Source organism: Leptodactylus fuscus, chromosome 1 (genome assembly GCF_031893055.1).
Source record: "Leptodactylus fuscus isolate aLepFus1 chromosome 1, aLepFus1.hap2, whole genome shotgun sequence".
In the NCBI taxonomy this organism is placed as follows: Eukaryota; Metazoa; Chordata; class Amphibia; order Anura; family Leptodactylidae; genus Leptodactylus; species Leptodactylus fuscus.
Window position 1 is genome coordinate 69,269,292 of NC_134265.1, and position 26,505 is coordinate 69,295,796.

A 26,505-nucleotide genomic window follows, 5' to 3' on the forward strand; every position below is an offset into this window, starting at 1 on the left:
GTGTAGTTGGCTGATTAGGGTCTAGTGTGTTAGCACATTGTATGCAAATACCTCTAACTAGTGAGGACCAGTGAGGACAATGGGTGGAGATAATCTGATCAGTGTCTCCAAGAAGATGTTGGATGGTGCATTGTCCATAGTAGACAGGGAGTCTGCTCTCCTTGGTATAGGTGAGGGGGGAAGGATCTGTGACTCAGCCCTTCCCACCCACAGATATAGGTGTAACAGTTTTAGTATATAGTTGTAGCTGGAGTTAGTATGTGTTAGCCGGCCTGTGCACAGCTCTGCAGAGAGCCAGGATTTAGTTACAGGACCAAGGAACCAAAGTTATCATTGGATTGTGACTTCTGTGGACTTATTGTTATTACGGTTGATGTGACCGCCGCCGGCTACTAACTTTGTGGATTACAATAAATTGCTGTTGTCTCCCGACCTCTTGCGTCCGTGTTGATTCAAAAGACCATCCGGAGGAAGACGTATACCTTTGCTCCGTGACACCTTGCAAGGAAAATTGCTGTGTATTTCTAAATATAGTGTGTATATGTATTGTGGGGGAGGTAGCTCGGTAGAAGCAGTGGTACGGACCCAACCAGTCAATGACAGGAACACGAAATATGCTGCAAACAGGTTTGTTTAGAAAAAACAGGAAAATAAACCTTCACGTCAGGCACAAAATGAGAAAAATAAAATACAGCCTTAACTGCTGGCAAAAACCCAAATCCTGCTAGTCTGAGCGACTAACTAAACAGTAATAATAGCTTAACTATACATGTGGCTCACTAGCAGCCACATGAACATACCAATAAGCATAATACAGTCTCACCGGACTCAGAGCAACAGGACAGACCCAGAATCCTCCCCTCACTCCCAGGATATGCACTGAAATGCAGGTTCTGTAGGCTTTTCTGGGCCAGTGATGAGCCTGGAACCATCACCTGAGGCTGAGGCCTACCCAAGACCCGCACTGGACCACACATAAGTGAAAAATCTGGGGAAGATATAGCATGATTCCAGCGTTCTGCTTGTTCCCTTCTCGTATATAATTTATTTCTCCCCACATATTCAAATGTTTTTTTGAGTAGTAACAAGTTTCTGGTTATCTCTTAATAGGGTTTTCTCATGAAAGACATTTATAGCATATCTACAGGGTATATAGATACATTGAGAGGCTGAGATGACCTGTAAATGCTGAGTTGGGCCAACCAGTATCTCTCCCACTCAGGGCCCCATCTTCTCAGTCATATTGCAGGGGCCCCAATGATCCTGCAGCATCTTTCTGCTGTCTGAGACCCTGTACTGTGTGAGTACATATCCCTGGCTCATAGAACTAAAGGGTCCTTAAGTAAAGGCAAGAGCCAGGTATCAGACTAGTGATAGGACCCAGGACAGAAAGAATGGATGGTCAATGTTAATAAATTAAATAGAATTGAAGAAACAGTAGGGCGAGTCCCCAGCAGGTATATAAAAGTCCTACAGACTTGGAAGCAATGGCGCTACACATCTATAGTATCATCTACACAACAAAATGCTTGGAAAGAAAGCAATGGTGCATGGTGACCTCTACTCTTACAATGTCAACTGAACTTTTGGGGATTTGTGTAAATATGTGGCAAGTACTAGCAATCTCAACCAAGCTACGTTCAGGTGTTTTTCATGGCCTACTAATGGCAGTGTTGGCAAGTTACTATAGGCAGTGTGGCAAGTTCAAAGAACCTATTGTGTTGAAAAATTTGCCCATAGCAAATAAATTTTTGCCTCTTTTTTGGCCACGTCTGAGGATTTAGGATTCTTTGGTAGTAGCAATGTGAAGTCAGTCCCTTGGTCATTTACTTCTTGCAGTTTGTTTCCACCAAGTGAACTACTGATCTATTTTAGACTTTTATTTTCCGGCGAGCCCTGTGCTCTCCAAGGGACTATCTGTATTTGTAGCACGTATTCCTATGAAGTGCTGATATAGTCCAAATTTCTGCACAATTTCTGGAAAACTCATTAAGGGTATCACAGGGAATGAAATGGGGGTGTACAAGTTATTTGTTTTCTTCCAGGACCAAGTAAGTCTATATTCTTAAGAAGACAGATGACCCTTCTGCCATGTGATGTTGTGTTATGTCTGATATACATCCAGCTTCTTCATTGATTTCCTGCTGGGTTTGTGTTTTCTGTATGATAAATGATTGGCATCTGAAAGGTCGCGGACAAGCAGATGTGTTATTTCTTTAATCTTATTTCTTTAATCTTATTTGGTAGATTTCTGCTCTGTTTGGCCTACAAGTCGGAATCTTATATTTTATAAGTTTGCTAGCATAAGTTCCAAGTTTGGTTTTTAAGTTCAACATCCTTCTCAACATCAAAATACTAAATACAGAAAGCTTTAATGGAACCTTCTTATACTGTTTTTGTGTTATGTAGGCTAGGTTATCACCTGCGCCGGGGTCTCTGTCCCCTGGCGGACCCGAACGACTCCAGTGAGTTGGACTGTTAAGTTAACAGCAGTTACCTGCAGACCCTATAGACTGTAATTGGGTCCACTGGGTGTCCATTGGGTTTCTGCTGTTTTCATTGGGTTTCTGCTGGTTGTACATCCTAGCAATATGGTAACTGTTGTATAAAAAGGAGTCCCTTCTACAAGCAGACATGACTCCAACACCCACAGCTGGTGGGACATCTTGAATTCCTGACACCATTTGTGCAAATACAGGCTCCATATTGTAAAACTACCTGTATTAATATTTTTATTGTATCTCTCAAGGTTAAACTTCTCCAACAATGGTTACATGGCATTTCTCTTAAAGAAGATCTTTTACCATCTTCACCAATTCCAACTTTTTGCATCCTTCAATAGTTGTGTTCCCAATGATTACCACACAATTGTTGCAGCCTGTATTTTTGAGCAATTATTTCTGATTTCCGTAAAAATGTGAATATTTTCTTGACATCAGGGGCTTAGCTGGGGGGAGGGGGGAGTGCAGAGGTAGCAACCACCAAACCTCCAAATTACCTAGAATGAAAGAACAGCAGTGGATCCAACCTCATGGAAATCAAGCCTATACAAGTGAATGTGGCTTTGTTGTAGTTACTGGTGTGGCCAGTGGTGAAGATTGCCAATGTGTAGGGAAAAACATGATCATGGGCAAAACTACCAGATTAGCAGACATAGCAGCTCCTATAGGGCCGAACAACTGAGAAGGTCCATCTCCACCGAGACCATGGGTGTATACTGTATTTAGTGATAACTATGGGTGATGAAACTGGATGTGGAAATCTGACTGATTACTTTTCTGGGACATCATAATGCCTCCATGTGACATCACTATAATTACTTTCTTCATATGCTGTGATGTCACAGTGTACACAGTGATCTTTTTTTGTTAGCATTTTCCCTTTGCTTAATGAACACTCACCATCTGCATCATCCATGTACTGTGACATCACTGTGTGGATTATTTTGATACCCTGACATCACAGGGTACTTTTATCACTCCACTGTGTGCACAGGGACATAGAAACTGGGTTGCACACAAGTTCAGCGTTTATTTCACTTGTAGTGCATAAACTGCCTTTGCAAAGGCATAAGCAAACAAAACAAAAGCCTTCTCGGCTGAGAACTAACTATAACAGAAAAATATTCCTTGACTATACAGGAGCCTGGCTGCCAGACTCTCGCTCTGGATACATCAAATGGTGGCACAGTACCTGGTTTGTAGGTTCAGTTCACTGAGGAACTCTCATCTCTGTCAGTTTGGTGCCACACTTCCTAGTCCTCACACACAGCCTATATCAGGCCTTAATTAGTCAGTTGACCTCCCTGGTTTGGGTCTTTACCATTCACCCTTTAGCTGCCTGGTTGGAACATACCTGTCCTCTCAGACCACACCCTTCACTCTCATACACCCTGTACTGTGCCATCATGGGTTGCATTATTTGCACTGTAAAATTACTGTGTGCATTATTCCAGAATGTAAAAGAGCCAAAAATAATATACACTTTTTAGGCTCTGAACTTGCAGCGTAAGGTGGACAGACATGGTACAATTGAGCCCCATTACGAGTTTTGCTGTGGGGCTAGTTGTTTCTTGTTACAAACCTAAAGAATCCTTGGCTGGGACTGCATGTGTGAGAGATGCTTCTTGTTAGGGTCAGTTCACACGTGAAAACCGCCTAGCTTATTTGTGCGAGGTAAAAAACCTCGGGGAGTTTTTTTGACGCTGTTTTTTGCATTCCACGCGGTTTTTGACGAGGTTTTTGACGCGGTTTTCGCTAGCGGTTTTCGCTAGGTTTTTTTTTCCTATATGTGCTATAGAAACTGCAGGGGAAAACCGCGCGTTTTCGCCTCCCATTCACTTCTATGCAATTCTTCAGGCGTTTTCCGCCTGAAGAAAGGTCATGTCGCTTCTTCAGGCGGAAAACGCTAGGAGGAAAAAAAAAGCTAGTGGTCTACATAGACCACCATGTTAAAGGAGAGGTTTTTGAAGCGAATTCCGCTGTCAAAAACCTCCCCTTTGCCCACGTGTGAACTAGCCCTTAGGGCCTTCCTAACTGTTAGAGCTCATTGACCCCACACCCCTCTGTAACATTAGTGTGTACCATAACGGGGAGACTCTTTGCAGAGGGTTGTTTGTAAAGACTGTGGCTGCGGTATATAGTAACTAGTGATGCTTGGAAAGGCGATTTTCTGTGTGCCTTAAATAATGGCTGCTAAACACGGGCGCTTCCTATGATTATGATCTTCTGATTTGCAATATTCTTCTTATGTTGAGGTTGTAAATGGTTCCCTTTGCTGTCTGTATTGTAAATTAAAGTGTCACTGTCTAATGATTTTGGTTGTGTTGTAAATGTGTACAATCCAAATGAATGTTTCCTCGCTTCTAAGAACAATCAATTTGTTTTTCAGTCTGACACCTATCTCTGCAAGTCTTACCGGCTGCCGGTTGAGGACGAAGCCTATGTAGGTATGTATTATGTGGAGGGAAAGAGCCTTCATAATTTCTTTGCATTATTCAAGTGTTTTTCTTCTGCAATCATAAGCTTAATCGTCTGTCACATAGACCTACACTGACATTTATCTTATGTAATGCAGCAACAAAGCAGAAAAAAAGCTACTTAAAGTCAAGATAACAAACTGTGTCTTGGGGCCTGTGTGAGTAATTGAAGCTGGGGAGTTGAGTGCCGATGCCTGTGGCAACCATTACCAAGCGGCGCCATCTGTAAGATATTGGCTTTCTGTCAGTGGCGCTCTGCTTAATTCTGTGCCACTATATGGGCTTTTTATTTACCTGAAGTGTTTAATATGTTTGGGGATCAATGTGCCAGGACAGCTCGTAATGTAAGCAAGCTCAGTGCATAATGTTTTGTTGGTCAAGAATACGCATGTACATGACAGACGTATATACGCTGTAAAGTGTTGTATAGTATATATAAGATGTATAGTTTATTATTTTTATGAAAACAATTACTGTCCTCCTGAATCTAGCAATGGGTAGCTGAAACGTTCCTCCCTGATGTCCTGGATGCAAAGGTCCTGTTGGTGCACCATCAGTAGCTGCCGCCCCAGGTGTGCAGTGCAAGCTGGTGGGTATCCGCGCCAATCACATAGGAGCCAGGCAGTCTGGAATTTGCTATATATCTCCCATTCCTTTTCTAGATATTTGAGCTTTGGCTCAAAAAAACACAACAAAATCTGCAACAAAAAAAGTTGCATTTCCGCAGTGTGTGACCTCAGTCTTAAAGGGGTTGGCCACCCTTAAGCTGAAAAAACCAAAGTGCCCCAGGCAACTCAGAAAGATGGTTATAGGACAAATGTGCTGTAAAAATTAAATTTATTTTACCTGTCCCCCATTAAAATGAGATATTGCAGTGTGAGCTCAGCCGGCCTGTGTGGGCGGGACATCAAGAAACTGAAAATAAAACTCCTGGCCTGCATTCCAGGCTGAGGCGCATCACAGCGCTGCCCACACATAGGATGTGATCACACAGCTTCATTCACCTCAGCACCTCTGGCTAGCAGAGTGCGCTCACAATAGCTGTCACTGTCACAACACTGGGCTGAATCCTAGGGGTCCTGCACAACTAATAGCTGCTGAGGGCCGCTATGATTCATCCAATTTGAATGGAGCCCCAAAACACCTTCTTTAGTGCTAAATTCAATAAAATGCCACCGAACACCATCGATTACAATAGGGTTGTGACTAAATACTATTCTCAGTAAGGACCTGGTCCTTATCACTTATAGTATTAGCCGCCTCAGTATGATCTATTTCCCATTACTGGTCAGGACCTTTTTCCCCTCTAGTGGTCAGAATCTGAACTGAAGTAGTATTTAGCCAGCTCACAGTAAAATGGCCAAATCCCCTACTCCAGAAGGACCAAGTCCTCACCAGTGACTCATACATGTACATACATATATATACACAGCCAGGTCCTCACCAGTCCAAATTCCAGAGAAGAGTTCAAATTTTTATGACCCCCCCTTGCAAGATATAGTAAATGAAATTCCCGGCACTCTAAGTATGCTTCCAAAGTGAAATTTTATTCCGACAAATAAACGTTTCAGTCTACAAGACCTTCCTCAGTGTGTCGGTAGGAAGAAGGAGGTATAGGAAGCCAAACAAAATGGATAGGGAGTCCTGGTGGATGAGTGCCCAGGACTCCCTATCCATTTTGTTTGGCTTCCTATACCTCCTTCTTCCTACCGACACACTGAGGAAGGTCTTGTAGACCGAAACGTTTATTTGTCGGAATAAAATTTCGCTTTGGAAGCATACTTAGAGTGCCGGGAATTTCATTTACTATATCATGATGGCCGTGAGACGCCATTTCCGAGCACCAGCCTAATCACCGAGTGACGGTTCATTATTCATAAGATATACGACCCCTTGCAAGATACCCACAGGGGAGGGGATAACCCCTGTAAGTCTACCCCCGCACTACTAGCAGTTATTTCACCAATAGCCATATATTTCCTGTGCACCCCCAGACAAGCATTCTATATCTTTCTAGTGCACCCCCATAGTGTTAATAAGCACTCCACAGCTCAGAACACTCCAAACAAGTTTCACACAGCTCCCCATGTGTCTTTTATGGCCAAAGCCCAATGTGGTGGTAAAATGGCGGCAAAAACTGCAGCATATTCCAGAGTTTCTTTGTGCCTCTCATGCAAACCTAAGGCTTAGTTCAAACGTAAATAACGTGCGGCTTATTCTGGCACCGGAAAAAACACTTCCTAATTAGGAAGTGTTTTTTGGGACCTTGGCCCACTTTTTGTGGAATTTTTTTTTTTTTTTTTATAAAAACCGCTTCCAACAAGGCCAGGCGGCTTTCCCATCCCTTAAAAAAGAACGGGCTGCAAGAAGTGCATCGCGTTTTTACCGCACTTTTTTTGTAAAAAAAACGCGCGTTTTGTGCTTCCCATTCACTTCTATTGCTTTCTTCAGGCGGAAAACGTTTATTATTTATCTTTGGGCTACACATTACAGACTGTTAGTTAGAAAGTGGCCAACCCCTTTAAAGGTAGCCTGTCATGTCAAATATGCCTACCAAATGCCATTCTAGTGCTTGGCAAGGATGTGAGCGCATTATGCTCTAAGTATCACCATATTGAAATCCAAATGAATATAATTGTTATATGAGCCGGCTCAGAGAATTAAGACACCATACACGGCTAGATATTGTGTGTATAATGAAGGAGAGGGTGAGGATTAAATACTACAACGTATAGACAAAGAGAAGGTGTGATTTTATAACATTACATGATTGGGTATAAAGTTGTCACATAAGGACGGGTTCACACCTGCACTCGTCGTCCAGTTTCCGTCTTCTGCCCCGCAAAACTGGACAGGAGACGGAAACCCAGCGGTTAGTTTTCAAACCCATTAAATTGAATGGGTTTGCAAAGGTGACCGCTCGTGGGCATCTTCTGCCTGTCCGTGGGGAATGATGTGACAGCCTTGGACAACGTCACTGCAAGTTCCATTGAAATTTTACATATGTGCCTTTTTGTTCACAGCCCGCCTCTTACATAGCATTTGCACACTGGGCCATGAATACAAGGTGCTTTGGTGGAATTTCAACAGAGCTTACACTGATGTCACCTAAGGCTCTTCTATTGATCGAGGCCAATGGGAGGCATTAGGCGCCAGCAGTCTACATCTAAGTGCCCCACCAAGTGCTGTGAGGCTTTTGGTCGGTATATTTCACCTGGTAGCCTCAATTTTCTTATATAACATATATGAAGTCTCAAAAAGAGGGAAAGCTATAGGTGGTGCACCATTAGCATGGCGCTGGACCCTGAGGAGTCCCCAAAGGTCCTTCTGACTTAGAATATACCATTATTCTAAAGAGCGCAAGGTAGATGGAGGATTCTGCATTGGGGCCCAGGAGCTTCAAGTTATGACTGATGTCAAAGATTCCAGAAAGATATAGAGCAGGCCAAATAGAGACTGCTGCCTGATGGCTTGGAAGGCAATTGTGTGATTGTTCTAGTAAAAGCTGGACCATTTATAAAGTGTTTTTTTTTTCACCTTTTGTGTTGCTTTTCTGCAAATGTCTGTGTCAGTATTTAGATTTTTGTTCCACCGTAGCAGAGGTAAATGCTAAGATAAGGAACATCGTTGTCATTTACTTGCAGCGGAGTCACGGTGACATGTTCTTATATTACATAAGGTACATTGTTTCCATGATCTTGTTGCATTGTAGATGTGATCGTTGTTAAATCTGTATGATCTAGAAGGCTAAGAATGGTGACTCTCTAGAGGCCAAGGCTCTGAAGTTTCTATGGTAACCATGTGCTCTGGAAACAAATTCTTGCATGGGTGGAAGGGGGTCTAAGACGCTGCTTCTGTTTCCTTCTTCACAGAATTTGCTTTACCTTGTCTGAACTCCGGGCTTCCCTGATGCATGGAAAACACAAATATTTCTCCCTGATATCTTCCTCTCCGTAGATGAAAGCTTTATTATTTAAGTTGAAAGGTTCACTTACATGTGAAGCAAATGCTCTTGTCATTGTTCATAGGAATAGGAAGCCTTCCACAGAAAATGTTAAGGAGACCGAAGAGAAGGGAACAATTCAGTGACATCATCCCTTGGAATTCAGATCTAAATATCAGAATTCCAGGGAAAATTTGGTGTCCTCTACATGCCAGGGAATGTGGTAGGATACAGATGCTGAGCATTTCAGCTAGCAGCTCGTTACAAAATAATTAAAATTTTTATATATATATATATATATATATATATATATATATATATATATATATATATATATATATCTAAATATTTTGGTGTTTGCAACAGCCATTTCAGTTTGATATATCTAATAACTGATGGACACAGTAATATTTCAGGATTGAAATGAGGTTTATTGTACTAACAGAAAATGCGCAATATGCATTAAACCAAAATTTGACCGGTGCAAAAATATGGGCACCTCAACAGAAAAGTGACATTAATATTTAGTACATCCTCCTTTTGCAAAGATAACAGCCTCTAGTCGCTTCCTGTAGCTTTTAATCAGTTCCTGGATCCTGGATGAAGGTATTTTGGACCATTTCTTTCTACAAAACAATTCAAGTTCAGTTAAGTTTGATGGTCGCCGAACATGGACAGCCCGCTCTCAAATGATCTGAAAACAAAGATTGTTCAACATAGTTGTTCAGGGGAAGGATACAAAACGTTGTCTCAGAGATTTAACCTGTCAGTTTCCACTGTGAGGAACATAGTAAGGAAATGGAAGACCACAGGGACAGTTCTTGTTAAGCCCAGAAGTGGCAGGCCAAGAAAAATATCAGAAAGGCAGAGAAGATGAATGGTGAGAACAGTCAAGGACAATCCACAGACCACCTCCAAAGAGCTGCAGCATCATCTTGCTGCAGATGGTGTCACTGTGCATCGGTCAACTATACAGCGCACTTTGCACAAATAGAAGCTGTATGGGAGAGTGATGAGAAAGAAGCCGTTTCTGCACGTACGCCACAAATAGAGTTGCCTGAGGTATGAAAAAGCACATTTGGACAAGGCAGCTTCATTTTGGAAACAAAAATTGAGTTGTTTGGTTATAAAAAAAAGGCGTTATGCATGGCGTCCAAAAAGAAACAGCATTCCAAGAAAAACACATGCTACCCACTGTAAAATTTGGTGGAGGTTCCATCATGCTTTGGGGCTGTGTGGCCAATGCTGGCATCGGGAATCTTGTTAAAGTTGAGAGTCGCATGGATTCCACTCAGTATCAGCAGATTCTTGAGAATAATGTTCAAGAATCAGTGACGAAGTTGAAGTTACGCCGGGGATGGATATTTCAGCAAGACAATGATCCAAAACACCGCTCCAAATCCTCAGGCATTCATGCAGAGGAACAATTACAATGTTCTGGAATGGCCATCCCAGTCCCCAGACCTGAATATCATTGAACATCTGTGGGATGATTTGAAGCGGGCTGTCCATGCTCGGCGACCATCTAACTTAACTGAACTTGAATTGTTTGTCCAAAATACCTTTATCCAGGATCCAGGAACTGATTAAAAGCTACAGGAAGCGACTAGAGGCTGTTATCTTTGCAAAAGGAGGATGTACTAAATATTAATGTCACTTTTCTGTTGAGGTGCCCATACTTTTACACCGGTCAAATTTTGGTTTAATGCATATTGCACATTTTCTGTTAGTACAATAAACCTCATTTCAATCCTGAAATATTACTGTGTCCATCAGTTATTAGATATATCAAACTGAAATGGCTGTTGCAAACACCAAAATATTTAGAACTAAAAATGATTAAGATTAATAGGGGTGCCCAAACTTTTTCATAGGACTGTATATATAATCTAAATTTTGAAATATATGTATATATATTGTAAGCCGATGGCTGGTCAGGTAATGGAGGGGGTGTACATCTCGCCCAGATTACTAAGGTGGGTGAGATGAGAAAACTCCAAAAGAAATGTTTGTTCTCAGCTGACAACTTTCGTCTGTTGAGCATTTTGGTAAATGCTCAATATTGGGCTGGATTTTTTTAATTAAATTTTTAGAAAATATAAGACAAGACAAGTGCAAAAGTAACATTAAGAAACGTGGGTAAACAGAGCACAAAAAAGAGAAATTCAAAACAATGTCGTAGAGTTGCTATACAAGTAGTATATGAACTTGTGTATCAGCCAGTAACCGCAGCAATGCATAGCTTCATAGAAATGAGGGGGGGGGGGGGGGACGTTAGCAGGTAATGGAAGGGGGAGGGAGGGGAAATGAGAAGCCTACTAAGGGTGGAGACGTGGGCCCCGCAAGGTTTCCATCGAATTTTCCCAGTTATGGGAGGGGATGGGGGGGAGTGGAGTAACAGAAGGTAGACGGGAGATGGTAATAAGAAGGGGTAAGAGAAGGAAAGGCACGTGGAGGGGGGAGGGGTGGTGAGAACACGTAAGCGAGAATATTGGGCTGGATTTTTAGGAATGGCAGATAGGTTGGTAGTGGGACCTGTTATTCCACCCCCTTCCAGTCCACACTTTGGGGATGTTCCGGCAGCGACCCAGCTGCAGAAAATCTCCTTGTCAAGGAGGTTTAAAAAGTTGCTCCAGCAGCAACACTTTGGGCAGAGTTTGGCTGGAGAGCCAACAGAGAGGTCATATTTTTGGAGCTGTGTCCTGAATGATTCTACTGGCTTTTGGATTTCTGTTATTCTAGGTGAGGTAACCTATTCTATGTTTAGTTAGAGCCTAGCTGGGCAGGTATTTATTTTTGTATTGTTTCCTTTTGTTGCTACACTACATTTTTGAGTGAAAATAACACTCGACCTTTGTTTTGGGCTAAAGCAACAGGACTTTTATGTCTATGCCACCCCACCTAGCAACCCCAGACCCTGACAATATATATATGATCCTATTTACGTGAAAATCTTAGGTAACAAGCAATTAAAAAAAAAAAGTTGATTGACAACCAATGTGGTTTTCAGTTAGGCCTCATTCTAGTTAACTGCAATACCCATAACCTCTGCTATTAGGAATAGCGTGAGCGAGCAGTGCAGCACTTGGCATGTAAACAATACCAGGAGCTGATCTGCAAGAGTCCCCTGTGAATCTAAAATGAATGGGCTATCTTAATGGTAGACCATCAGTTTTTAAACCATGGATAACCCCTTTATCTTGATTCTTTATGTCAAGGCAGTTTTTTTCCCATAGGAATAGCATCCACCAAAGTTGTACCTACCTGTGCTGTGCTGTCTATTCTAGAGGTTCTTGGCGGTCTTTATATGGATGGCATGTACAGACTTATTTCTTGTACATGTTCCCAAGCCGCTCTTGACAACCACTTCCTTGTAGTTGTGAATGAACTGCCCGTGTGATGCTAAGCATATACTGTATATTTAGGTATGGCTTGGGCACATTCATTCGTGAAAAAGATGCATTTTATGCGTTCTTTTCCTGAGGGCTACTTTAAGGGAACGTTGGACTAATGTTTGCAGCATAAGTCGCCGGCTATAAAGCTCTGCACACTGCTCAGCTGCTCTTTTACAAGGCTTTGTGTTACTTTGTTGGTTTAATAACCAGAGAAGCCACTTTCTTGATATCTGATGAGTCCAACAGCGGCAGATTACAGTTTACTCTACTCAGTGATCCATATAACATTTGGGCACAGTTGTGTTTGTTTTCTTATTTTTGTGCATAATTACTATAATTATAGGACTTTATTTCTATAATTCTTGTTTTCTAGCAATTCTATGTGTAGCTGCAAGCAGACTATTTCTCGTCCTTTGGTCTCTGGATTTTACCAGATAAGAAGAGTTAGTTATTTGAAGGTGCTATCTATCAATACACTGGTTTCAAGTAGGGAGTTTTTAGCTACTACACACTTACCAACTCTCCCACAATGTCCAGGAGGCTTCCAAAAAGAAGAGTAACCTGCTGGACTCTTGGAAGAGTGGGCAAATGTTCTAGGCCCAGAGGAAAGCTGCTGAACCCACTGGGCTCTCTGTTATTGAACATGTAATATGGGCGCTTTCTATGCCAGTTGCGTCCCTTTAAAGGAGTGTGTCCTGCACATTTGCTTGAGCATATCACAAAAAACTGGATGTTTTATGCCCTGAAGGAGAAATGGGGGTGTGAGGTCTTTTAACAAAGAGGTACTGACCATAGCACTGCCTAACAAATATTATATTTATTCTTCAATCCATTCTGATAATAGGCATGGAGAAATGAAGGGAACACAGTGGACGGCACAATTGCTGAGGCAACCATTGTATCACAACTTGTGCAAAAAAAAAAAAAATAGAGTAGTTACCCATGTCAACCAGTCGGCTTTTTTCTCTCATATTTCAGAGGTCCTTTAAACAAAATTAAAGCAGTTACACTATGTGATCAAAAGTATCCAGACACCGGGCTGAAAATGCCTTACAAGTTTGTGGCGCCCTCCATCAGTAATACTGGAATTCAATATGGTGTTGGCCCACCCTTAGCCTTGATGACAGCTTCCACTCTCACAGGCATAAGTTCAATCAGGTGCTGGAAGGTTTCTTGGGGAATGGCAGCCCATTCTTCACGGAGTGCTGCACTGAGGAGAGGTATTGATGTAGGTCGGTGAGGCCTGGCACGAAATCGGCGTTCCAAAACATCCCAAAGGTGTTCTATAGGATTCAAGTCAGGACTCTGTGCAGGCCAGTCCATTACAGACATGTTATTGTCATGTAACCACTTCGCCATAGGCCGTGCAGTATGAACAGGTGCTCGATCGTGTTGAAAGATGCAATCGCCATCCCCGAATTGCTCTTCAACAGTGGGAAGCAAGAAGGTGTTTAAAACATCAATGTAGGCCTGTGCTGTGATAGTGCCACGCAAAACAACAAGGGGTGCAAGCCCCCTCCATTACTGATGGAGGGCACCACGAACATGTAAGTCATTTTCAGCCAGGTGTTTGGATACTTTTGATCACATAGTGTATGTGATTGGTTTGCAATAAGAAGCCCTCCACTGATACATCTGCAATAAGACTGCTTCTTCTCGTATACCCAGATATTTAAAGGCATTGCTTCATTACTGAGAATTGCTGCTGGCTTTAAAGGGGTTTTCTGAGAATAAACAGTATTTTAAAACCAGCTCTGAACGTGTTAAAAATATAAAATGCACTTCTAACCTCACTACTGATTCCATTTCAACAATGCCCAGACCCATCTGATCGCTACCTCCTGGTCACTCTTGATACACAGGAAGTGACCAAAGAGACAATTACTGGTTGCAGCGATGATTGTCATTTCCTGGGTAAGGCCGGCGCCCCACGGAACATAAATGCAGCGATTTGCCCATGGTGGAAACGCTGCAGGAAAAATTGAGTGGTTTTACAGTCAGGGCAAAATGGATGGCATTCTAGCGAATCCCTTGCCCACTTTTGGATTTCCAAAAATTGGCGCAGTTTTGGAAATTGCAGCATGTCAATTATACCTACGAAAATGACGGCAGTTTCCCCATAGGTATAATTGAAACAGAAAGTCCGCAGAGGAAATCTCTGCAAACTTTTTGTCTAAAGAACTGCGGGAAGAACCGTGATACGTTGCTGCTGAAGTTTTTCCTGCAGCGCTTTTTTACTGTGGGACATCCCATGGGGCCCCCGCCCCCCTAAAAAAAAAAACAATCATTTTAAGACCTTCTCTAAACAAATCATTTTGCAGAGGTAAGGTTTCACCATCCGCACATTTCCAGTACCAATAAATGTCTTATGGATAGACCAGGTCCACCAGATTGAGAAGAGTTGCTTGCTAATGGTTCTTTGTTCTGGCTTACGGTGGTTAAGGAAAGAGAGTCCTGAGCTGGGTTGTCTCTCCAAGATATTCATATTGTCTAAAAAGACCTCTGGAAAAGCAGTTATTGAGAGAAGAATAACCCTTTAAGGCTAAAGCTCGACTTTGTGGAAATGCAACTTTTTCTGTTGCAGATTTTGTTGCGGTTTTGTGAGCCAAAGCCAGAAGTGGATTAAGCAGAAGGGAGAAGTGCTTTATATATATCTCCCGTTCCTTTTGTAGCCATTCTTGGCTTTGGTTCAAATACAACAAAATCTGCAACAAAAAAAGTTGTGTTTCCGCAACGTGGGGGCTCAGCCTAAAGAGGACTTTTCAACATTTCACCAACTGCAACTCTTTGCTTCCTTCAATAGGTACAGCTCTTCTGATTCTGGCACAGTTGGAATTTTTTCTGTGGCCCTTAATGGCCCCAAGTAGAGTTGAGCGAACAGTAAAATGTTCGAGGTTCGATATTCATTTCGAGTATCCCCTCAATATTCGACTACTCGAATCGAATATGGAACCCTATTATAGTCTATGGGGGGAAAATGCTTGTTTCAGGGGTAGGCAACGTTCGATCAAATTATACTTACCAAGTCCACGAGTGAGGGTCGGGCTGGATCCTCCAAGAAGTCTTCTCCTTGCAGCGTCCCCGCGGCGTCTTCCAGCTCTGAATTTACTCTGTCAGGCATCGGGCCTGGGCAGAGCCGACTGCGCATGCCCGCACTACAAGCGGACATTCGCAGTCGGCTCTGCCCAGGCCCGATGCCTGGCAGAGTGAATGAAGAGCCGGAAGACGCCGTGGGAAGCTGCAAGGAGAAGACTTCTAAAGGTAGGAGAAGAACCAGTGTTGATTGGCCGACTGTATAGCATTCGGTCAATCAATGCTGGTTCTGCATCGAACTTTTCCATTCGAATAGCGAGTGGTACTCGATCGAGTACCAGTATTTCGAATACCGTAGTATTCGATCGAATACCTACTCGATCGAGTACTACTCACTCATCTCTAGTCTCAAGGACTCAGTTCTGTTATCTGCTGAAACTAACAGAAACAAAAAAAATATTACAACTGTGCTGAAATCATTGGAGGGGCACCTGATAAAGGATACAATGAATTGGAGTTGGGGGAGGCTGTAATCCTCTTTAAAAGGAATTTTATGCCTAATTTTTATCTGTTTTTCAAAACCAAATAGTGAGATGACGTTTTTTTTTTCTAATTTGTTTTTATTTTCAAATTGCAGATTATTTTTTTTTTTTTTTTTTTTTTAATGTCTTCTATTTTCTGTAAAGGATTATGGGGTTTGCCATCTTGATTGAGATTCTTCTCTGTTAACATTAGCGATATGTTTCACAGCATAGTCATAGCCATAGACAGCAATAGACTTTGAGCCGACTCGTTGAAGTCTATGGGAGTGTTTTCTAGGCATGCTACTGATAAGATGTGATGTCATCTATTATCAGTAGTGGATGCAATGATGGATAATGTTAGTCCACCCTGCTTGTAGGTAGTGGATATTTTCTTCTCCAACAGATAACTTGAAGGGTTTCATGTTCCCCTACATTAGACGTAATTCCATTTCACAAGTTCTGTGTTCTACTAAATAAAACATTAACAACTAAATAAATAACCTTCTAGCAACAAGGGTGTTATCTATAGAGGTGTCATCTTCTGTGATGATCCTCTTTGTGCTGTATATTAGGTGACTGGTGCAATAAAAAATTGGCACGAGTCAGGCTATTATTAGGCTTTGTGGCCAGAACGAAAAATTCATTATATATTTTAAAAAAAGGGATAGATATTGACATGTCAATTCTCTGTGAGAATGGAGCCTTCTCGATGGCAAACTATGGCTTCTGAAGGCTAAGTGCCCTTCTCTCAATGAGAATCCAGGAGTGTGATGACAAAATGCGATCACTGACGCTGCAGCCCTGACCGCCTGCATGTACATTAGTATGTCTCCGTTTTGCAGGAGAGCGGCTCGGACCCATAGTTCTGCGCCAAGTCAACCTTGCAGTCTGCGCCCTGGCCTGGACACTGTTTTCCCAGGGGAGTGGAGGTGTTTAAAAATAGGTCAATTAAAAGTAAAATCTTTGAAATTCTGAAAGTTATTTTTCACATAAAAACATAATTTTTAAAAAAAGCACCATTTTTGGTAACACATTCCCTGGAAACGTCTAAATCCCTTAGAAATGCCTTGAATCCACAATGATTGCCGTCCAGATACATATAGCAAACCCAGCCCTCCTTGTAAATGGTGGATGTGTTCTTCTCCACCAGATAATGTGAACTGTTTCACGTTCCGCTAGATTATCACTCAGCAGCTTTGAGTGACACAATTCCATTTCACAAGCTGTGTGTGTTCCTGAATAAAACATTAATTTTACGCAGTCTTTCGTGTCTTTATAGATATAGGTTTTATGTTCCTTTCAAAGCTGCTCTGTCTATTTGATACAGTCCAACAGGATGAGGCCTTTTATATTTACCAACGCCAGAGGCAAAGAGAGGGCTGGCTGCTCGGTTACGACAGCACACGGTGACGTACGAAGCTCCTTCTAATTGGGAACTTAAAGTGATCTGACCGCGGTGTCGCAAGCAAGAAAAAAAAAACCTGGAGGAATTGGGTTTTTTCTTGAGAATATTTTTACATGCAGGAAGAACATCTTTAGAAAATTCATAGCTTTTATCTGCTAAAGGAAGCTGTGAAAATATCAGTAAACGTGTCATATATAGCGGAGTGCCTGCAACTTCATTAATATTAATTAAAGACAATGGAAATTGTGCTACAGTTAAATTTAGTGCATGCTTCTTCTTTCTAGATATTGGTAGAATAGAAATGCTTTGTGTCTAGAATAGAAATGCTTGGTGTCTTTAAAGATAAAAATGCTGATGATACTTGGAGTACGTTCACACTGCATAATGTAGATCCTGAAGATTATGATTTGTAGTTCAAAGTATTTATAGAAAAAAAATAAATACATATATTATTTTTTTTTTAATTTTCGCCAATTGGATCTCTGGTGCGTAAAATAGTCCTGGTTCCCAAAATATACATGAAATAAACATACCCTAACTTATGTAATGTGTACAGATATGCATTGATAATTTCAAAGTAACAAGTGCAGTAAGCATATGATAGAGATTAAAGGAATGCTCTCCAAGTGTTCCGTACATTTGTTACTTCCCCTTCTGTTGGATGCTGGGACTGGTGACGTTTCAGCAGTGATGTCACCAGTACCAATCAGGCTGTAACAATCATCTGAGCCTCTACACATCTGGATAGAACAGGGGAGACAACATCCCAAATGGAAGACCAGTCAGCATCACTTTTTCTTTATATCTATCTATATTAATTTTTTTTTTTTTTACCTGGACCCCCTGTCTTTTTCTGGAAAACCCTTTTTGGTCGAGGCCCCATGGGCCAGAAAGGCCACGATTTACCCACAGCAGAGAGGCCACGGGAAAAATCGCGGCATTTTACAGTACTTGCAAAGTGGATGGGATTCATGTGAATCCCATCCCCACATTGCGGAGAAAATCGCAGCGCAGACACGCTGCGATTTCCAAAACCGTTGCGGTTTTGAAAATCGCAGCATGTCAAGTATATCCACGAAAATGCCGGCGGCTTTCCCGTAGATATAATGGTAAGAGAAAGTCCAAGGAGGAAAACTCTGTGAACTTTTTCTTCAAAGCGCTGCGGGAAGAACCTCAATGCGTTTACGCAGCGGTTCTTCCGCAGAGCTTTAGCACTGTGTTTGCGGCCTGTGGAGGAGGTGCACGCTGCTCGGGAGGAGTTGCACGTTGATTGGGTGCACCCTCTAGTGATGTAGTATCAAGGGGTGGAGCCAAGGATATTTAAACCCCAGTGTTTTGCGGCACCACTCGCAGCTTCATAGGCTTCACAGCCTACTGGGCTGCAGGGCACATTATGGTTTCTTCTTATGTGAATTAGTGTTCACATAGCACGTTCCCAATGTGCTCCGAACACACCCGTGTCATCGGCCTGGACCTGCATCCTAGCCCCATTTTTTTATGGTAGTTAGGGTTGAGCGATCGTGTTCGGAAAAGGTCGGATTCCGATCGGCGATCGAGAAAATTTCACGATCGCCATCGGAATTCCGAACACGATCTTTTTATGTGGGATCGAGATCGGTGATTTTTCCCACAATGCATTGCTTATTCTTCACACTGAGTATACGATGTATATTCAGTGTGAAGGCTCCGCTGCAGTTCCATAGGAATGAATGGAAGCAGCCGACACACAGCCTTAACCCCCTGCGCGCCGGCTGCCTCCATTCATTCGAATGGAAGGCTAAACTAAATCTCTAGCAGCTACTTACCTCTAGAGATGGCTACTCCAGTGCCCTCCTTCTTCTTGCATCGCTGCCCCGCCTCCCAGGTTAGTGTTTAAAGCGCTAGGTAGGTGGGGCTTGTGGCTTAGAGTGTGGGCGGGTACAGGGCGGGGAGACGTGACATTTCCCCTCCCAGTACCCGCCCACACTCTCCTAACCTGGCAGGGAGGGGGCAGCGAAGGAAGAAAAGCAGCCTGGAGCAGCAGCGAGGTGAAGAATGAAGGCACAGGACCAGCCATCTCTGGAGGTAAGTGGACACCAGGGGGTAGGATTGCTTTTAAAATCCGATCTCCGATTAATAAAAAAAATCCCATTGACTTGCATTGGGATCGGAATTGGGATCGAGATCGGGTTCGAATGAAAAATTATTGGAAATCGGATTTTAAAATCGATCCTGAAAAGTCAAGATCGGCTGAACCCTAATGGTAGTCGAAGCCTCCTCCTTCTCTTCTTTACTCTCTTCTTACATAAGCAAGTGTACTGTGCCTGCTCTTGTAAGAAAAAATACAAGATGGTACTTGGAGCAGGTGCTGTACGCTTAGACACTTTGATGTGAGTGTACAGTGCATGCGCCATCTTGGACTTATGCTCGTTTGCATATTTCTAAGAAAAAAAATTTTTTCAAGGCAATTGTGGATGTATTAGTTTAAAGGTATGATGGTGGTTAGCATAATCTCTGCTGCAACCCGCTGTGGCAGGATTGATTTTGAGTTTTCTTACTTTAAGTATGCTTGCACAGAAACAGTGAGTCTGCCCAATACATGTCAAATCGGAAGATTTTTTTCTCTCTGGATAAGTTCTGACATTTATTACTGTACATTAATTGAGAATGGACGTCCCTTTGTTATACTCTGAACTCTAATTTTTTGCATGTGTGCGGCATGGGCGATGGACAGTGCTAAGTAGTATTAAAGTGATGGTCTGTCTTTGTGATGTTTGTTATTGTAGACTGATGAGCACTTAGCCTAGCCATACATTTATAATGACAGCAACAGGAAAGCTTTTTCTTAGGCCATTTGTGGATTGTAGAAATGTCCTTCTTTGATAAGAACATGAGATGTTGTATAGATATTACCTCAATTCCTAATACCATCATTTATAACCCTACTTTCAAAAAAAAGTTGGGAGGCAAAGTAAAACATAAAGAATATAATGACTTGGAAATCTCAAATATCTATATTTTATTCACAATAGAATACATATCAGAATTTCTCAAAAAAGTTGGGACAAGGTTAACAAAAGGTTGAAAAGTAAGTGGCACTAATGGAATCCTGCAGCTGTTTGTATATAAAATGTTAGAGAATCCCTCAGTATCAAAGATGGCCAGAGGTTCACCAATCTATGAAAACCTACATCTAAAAACTGTGGATTGATTTCATATGTTCCTCAATGTAAAATTGATTTGTAAAAGTTCTACGGAATGTGTTGGCGCTTTATAAATAAAATTGTTGTTGTTGTTATTATTATTATTATTATTATTATTATTATTATTATTATTATTATTATTACAAAGATTTTGCACAATGGACAAAGCCGAGTGTCAATATTGGATGATTGTGATCTAAGGATCCTGGGGCAGCACAACTGCTTTGGCTCAGGAACAATTCCAGAAATCATTGCATGTGAATTTGGATCGTTGTGCAATCCACAAATGCAAGTTAAAGCTGTATCATGTACATAAAAAGCCATATATCCACACAATCCACAAACTGTACCATTTTCTCTGCACCAAAGCTGGGACAAAATGACAAACTGTTCTCTAGTCAGAAGAATCAAAATGTTAAATTCTTTATGGAAACCACAGAAGCCATGCTCCGGGGGCTCAAGTGGAGGGGACCATTCAGCTAGTTATCAGCACACAGTCTAAAAGCCTGCATCTCTCATAGTATGGGGTTGCTTTAGTGCCTGTGCCATGGGTTGCTTACACATTCTCAAAGGCGCTATCAATGCTGAGCAGTATATAGAGGTTTTAGAACCACATATAATCCCTTCCAGACATTGTCTCTTTTAGGGAAGACCTTGTATGTTTTAACAACATGGCTTTGCAGTAGAAGAATTCAGTTGTTGAAATGACCTGTCTGCAGTTCAGACTTTTCATCAGTAGAAATTGCATGCACTCTTAGGAAATGAAAAATCCTACAAAGAAGACCCAGGACTGTTGAGCTGCTAGAATCCTACATCAGACGTATGCAATATGGTCATATTAGATTTCCGAATCGTGGTACTCTTGTTTTCTTGTAAACAGCTTCCCAGCTTTTTTTGTAATTGGGTTGTTTTAATCCTTGTGGTTCCATCTTTAGAAACAACAAAGAAACTTACATTAAAACAATAATAACTAGTGATAGAAGGTTGAAGAAAAGTTCTGTTTTTGTTTGTTTTTTGCTAACTATATTAAAATATTTTTTGCAAAATGTTAATCAACTAATAAACTAATAATAATATTAGGACATTCTGTTCTATTCTGTATTTTCTGCTAACCAAAGTGGGTTGTTTCTCTTCTGTATTGTTTTCAAATTTGTCATACACTGACCTGTTGATGTTTGTGTTGTTTGCTGTTACATGGCTTCAAGGCTTACGATAGCCTGGTGATCATTGGTACCCATTGATATAAAGAAGCCATGGGATTTATAAGCTCTCAGAATGGCTGTTTCTACTGTGTAGGAGCTAAAAGCTTTAAGAGCACGAGCATACACAGGCAATCAGAGAAGCCATAGACCTCCTGTATGCCTCTGCTGAACACTGTGTCTTCACAGTAGAGGACACAGCCATTATCTTTGAAAGCTATGGACGCTGTAGCTTGCTAGTCAGTATCTATGAGAACTGGTGTGGGCATTGTCTATGCAGGCTAAGGTAAGCCCTGAAGCGATGTAGTGGATTCTTTTGCTATTACAGGTTTGTTTATGGCATTTCTGAAATGCATAATGAAAGTGGCCACCCCTTTAAGCTGACCATTTGATGTATGTCAGATGACGTTGTTGGTTGGGGGCCGTTGACTCTAGACTAGGGATCTTCAACCTTAGGCTCTCCAGTAGAGATGAGCGAACACTGTTCGGATCAGCCGATCCGAACAGCACGCACCCATAGAAATGAATGGAAGCACCTGTGACGCAGACTTTGCCGGCGGCCGGCCGGTGTCACAGGTGCTTCCATTCATTTCTATGGGTGCGTGCTGTTCGGATCGGCTGATCCGAACAGTGTTCGCTCATCTCTACTCCAGCTGTTGAGAAGCCACAACTCCCAGTATGCTGTAATCCCTTCTGTGGGAGTACTGAGAACAGTAAAGCAAGAAGGGTGCACACTCTGTCAGGCATGCCTTTGTATAGGGAAGTCTGGAGAGATGGCTATCAGTTAAAAGAGTGTTTGGCGGACAGCTATTTAATGTGCATGACCTGCCTTGTACATGGGTAGGTTAGCAGGAAGTAGGGAATAGCTGGCAGGAAGTATCTCTAAAGGATCAGACTACACAGGGCATGCTTGTAGTCTGTAACCATGTAGAAGCACAGATTTGCATAGAAGCAGTAGAAGATTTTAATTCAGGTTGCTTTTAAGGCTATTTGCATGTGAACATTCCCTCCATGGAATCATAAAGTTTCATTAATGGGCCCTGGACAAAGAACGTACTGGTTCGTCGGGGTCAAAAACCCACAAGGAAGGGTAGGACAATGTGCACGCTTACACGTGCAATATGTCAAAATCCGTAGAGTTGGAACAGGTGTAATCTTTATTCGGATATCAGGCAATACGTGTTTTGGGGGAAAAAAAAAAAACCTTTCTCAAGTGCATAAGATAACTAGCTGCTATTGCTAGGACTGATAGCCGGATGAACTTCTGTCCTATCAGTAGCAGCTAGTTATCTTATGCTCTTGAGAGAGGGTTTTTTCCCCAAAACACGTATTGCCTGATATCCTAATAAAGATTATACCTGTATCAACTCTACAGATTTTGACGAATTGCATGTGTAAGCACGCGTATTGTCCTACCCTTCCTTGTGGGTTTTTGACCTGTATTGTTTGCCGTCATCTGTCTTTGACGTGTAGACAGTCACTGCCACCTAAATTGGTTCTATATTTGATGCTATTTGGTTGTTGTGACTATTCACCACACCCTAAGATAAGAGGCCAACCAGGCATTCTTACATCATTCTTTCATCTTTGTGTTACTCTATGTGCCACTTGGCATCTCTCCCTTTCTTTTTGTGGACTGGAGTAGGAGTATTACCTGTAGGTCACATGGACACACGATAATACACAGTTGTGTCTATAGGACTATAAGAAAAGAATGGGTCAGTGTGCTATCGGTTAAGAACATGGCACCCTGACACGGTCACGTGCGTGTATCCTAAATGTATGACCAGTATTAGGATGATAAACATGGACAAACAACTCAAGTGAGGTTATTTATAGATGCGTTTTCTCCTTGATGCTGTGGATGGAAATGTGAAAGGTTCTTCTTGTCTGTCCGGGAGGTGATAAGTAATTCTGGCATTGAGTATTCTCGTACTAGTCTCTTCTACATATTTTGCATCTTCCCTTTCAAATTGGTTTATTTTTCCGGAGAGGGTATGCTGCAAAAATACATATGCATAGTAATAATGTCTTTACTTGTAGAGCTGCAGATTTAGAAGAGAATATATTTTCTCCCATCGCTGTACTGGCAGTTTATTTTATAGTTTGCAGAAAATATTAATGGCTATATGGTGTCTTAGAGACACTTGGAAGGATTGAGCCTGACATCTGGCTACTCAGCCAAGAAATGTAGCTATCATCTTCATCCATAGCTTTCACTCACATGACTGGCCAGTAAACAAATGTCTGCTGTTCTCCATGGTGACTGATTGAATCTGCAGTGTGTCAAAATTTAATGCGCGCCGTAGAAAGGGTGATGGAATCAATGGCGGTAATATAGTTTTACGGCATAATTTTATGATATGATCTATTGCTGTGAATGGTGTATACACTGTTCCTGTTTCAGGTAAACTATTAATAATTTTGCTGAGATTTATACACTTGAAGAATATGTTTTGATCTTTTGTGATTTGTATCTGTGCTGGCCGGGGTTCTTTGTATATCCTTGCACGATGTGAATGTATACAGTAAAAGGGTGAAAAGTATCTGGAACATGACATTGAGTGTTAAAGTGATATGTAGCGTTAGAAACCAAATGACTATCTTAATAACAATACCAGTCACAACCCTTGATGCATTGTTCCCTAGTTTAAGACCTTGTTCACAACAGTGTTGCAGGGGGAGAGTTTTTTTAGCTTTTTATATTTGCTCTGTTTGGAGTTGGGAGAGGACGGTACATCGGCTGTGACATCTCTATTTTCAGTAAAGGATGCAATGAAGAGTCAGTGGTGTTATTTATAGAGGTGTTAACTTCTATTCAGGGGCGTAACTACCGCCATAGTAGCAGAGGCAGCTGCCACAGGGCCCGGGACATTAGGGGCCTGGTGACAGCCGCTACTGCTGTTATCATTATACTTGGGGGTCTTTGCAGACCCCCGAGTATAATGATCGGCAGACCGGGAGAGGTAAGGGAACGTAAAAAAACACTGTTACTTATCTCTCCACGATCCTGCCAGGCCTCCTTCCTACTTGTCTGACGTCACATGAACCCGGCCTGCTTCCTGGGTCATGTGACGTCCGACGTCATAGAAGAAGGACAGCAGCGGAGAAGACAGCGTAGGAGCTGGGGACAGGTAAAAAACAGTAATTTTTTTATGTTTTTATTCCCCCGGGTGTGAAAAGACCCCAGAGTATAATAATTGTTTATGGGTGTCCACTATGGGCTATAATACTGTGTGCAGGGGCCACTATGGGACATAATACTGTGTGCAGGAGCCACTAATGGACATAATATCGTGTGCAGGGCTTACTAAGGGACATAATAGAGTGCAGAGGAGGGGGTTGGCCGAGGTCTTCGATGTCAGTTGGGGGGGGGGGTGCCATGTCAAAAGTTCGCCACGGGGCCCCGCCATTCCTAGTTACGCCACTGCTTCTATTGTATTACTTTTTGTCTTGTCTGTAGTATAAATGGAAAGACATCCTTTACAGAATTGGCAAGTGTCAGTCTATTATTATGCTTAGTGGTGGTGGTGGTGGGGGTAAATTGCAGGACTAGGTTCTTATTTTTATATTTAGATATATTTAAGTAAAGTGAAATGAGAAAAAAAACAATAATTCTTCATTCATTTTCTGATGGTATATACCCTTTAAATTAGTTCTTTACAAGCAGCTAATCGTATATTTGTGTTCTAGTGGCTCAGTTACTCTTTACAGAAGCATATACCGTATATACTCGAGTATAGGCCGGCCCGAATATAAGCCAAGGCCCAAATTTTACCCCCAAAAAACTGGGAAAACGAGGGGGGAAATGCAGCAGCTACTGGAAAATTTCAAAAATTAAAATGGTCGGAGTTTTTGGGTGCAGTAGTTGCTGGGAAAGGGGAGGGGGTGTTTTGGTTGTCTGTCTGCCCCTTCCCTGAGCTTGAGGACCTTACAAAATGTATTATAGAGTACTCAGAGTAATCTATTAAATCTTAAAAAAGTAATTCTACAGCAATAGCAAGTTATAGGGTGAGAGTGTCGGGAATGTCCCCTTTTTTTTCACTAGAAGAAATTGCCGAAATAGGAAGTTACATCTCTTCATAAAGCCCACCTTCCCCACAGTATCCAAGAGTCCCATTACTTCTAATATATATATATATATATATATATATATATATATATATATATATATATATATATATATATATATATATTACTCAAGGAGTCCTTCATCGCCAACCTCCCAAACTCATGTCCTCCTTGGTTTAGTACTTTAGTGGGTCCATTCTACATTCAACATTTTACATCCTTGCATAACTCCTTTAAGTTATTTTTGTTTTAAGTTGCCAAGTCTAGAGACAAAAGTCTAAATAGAAAAGATCCAATTTCCCATTGTACAGGATATCTGCATTTCCTAGCAGTCATCTGTGACGGGTTTCTTCATTGAATACTTGTCAGATGGAGGAGCAGTGTTTGATTCCTTCTCTTTACATTTGGTGTGTACTTTCATGGTTGGCAAAAAAAATTTGGTTTCCATAATTTATTTATTTTTTGCTTCTCTGCCAAGTCTAAACTCTTGGCAGACTTGCACAATAGCAGGCTGAAATGTGCTTCCTGCATAAAAATAGAAATTTGGAAGCAACTGAAACCCGTTAGAAGCCAGATCCTGGTTTATGTAGAATGCGGAAATACAATAAATGCGCTTCTCCTCTCATCATAACATCTGTTTATGGAAACTAAACGATCATTCTTATATTGTTTAATTGAACAATTGTCTTAGGATCATTTACTCAATGACTCAGGCTTATATATGTACTGTATATATCAGTGATCAGCAGCTCTTGATGTTGACGTGTTGAAAGTA

At 41.7% G+C, this 26,505-nt stretch overlaps 1 protein-coding gene across 6 annotated transcripts in view; it reads left to right on the plus strand.

Annotated features, from left to right (window-relative positions):
- Nucleotides 1-26,505, plus strand: part of PAM (peptidylglycine alpha-amidating monooxygenase) — a 174,472-nt gene that overhangs the window by 30,050 nt on the left and 117,917 nt on the right. For all 6 annotated transcript variants that reach the window (XM_075271700.1, XM_075271690.1, XM_075271716.1 and 3 more), the window contains exon 4: nt 4,891-4,948. In XM_075271700.1, coding sequence (XP_075127801.1) covers nt 4,891-4,948 — 58 coding nt within the window. The remainder of the gene's footprint in view (nt 1-4,890; nt 4,949-26,505) is intronic.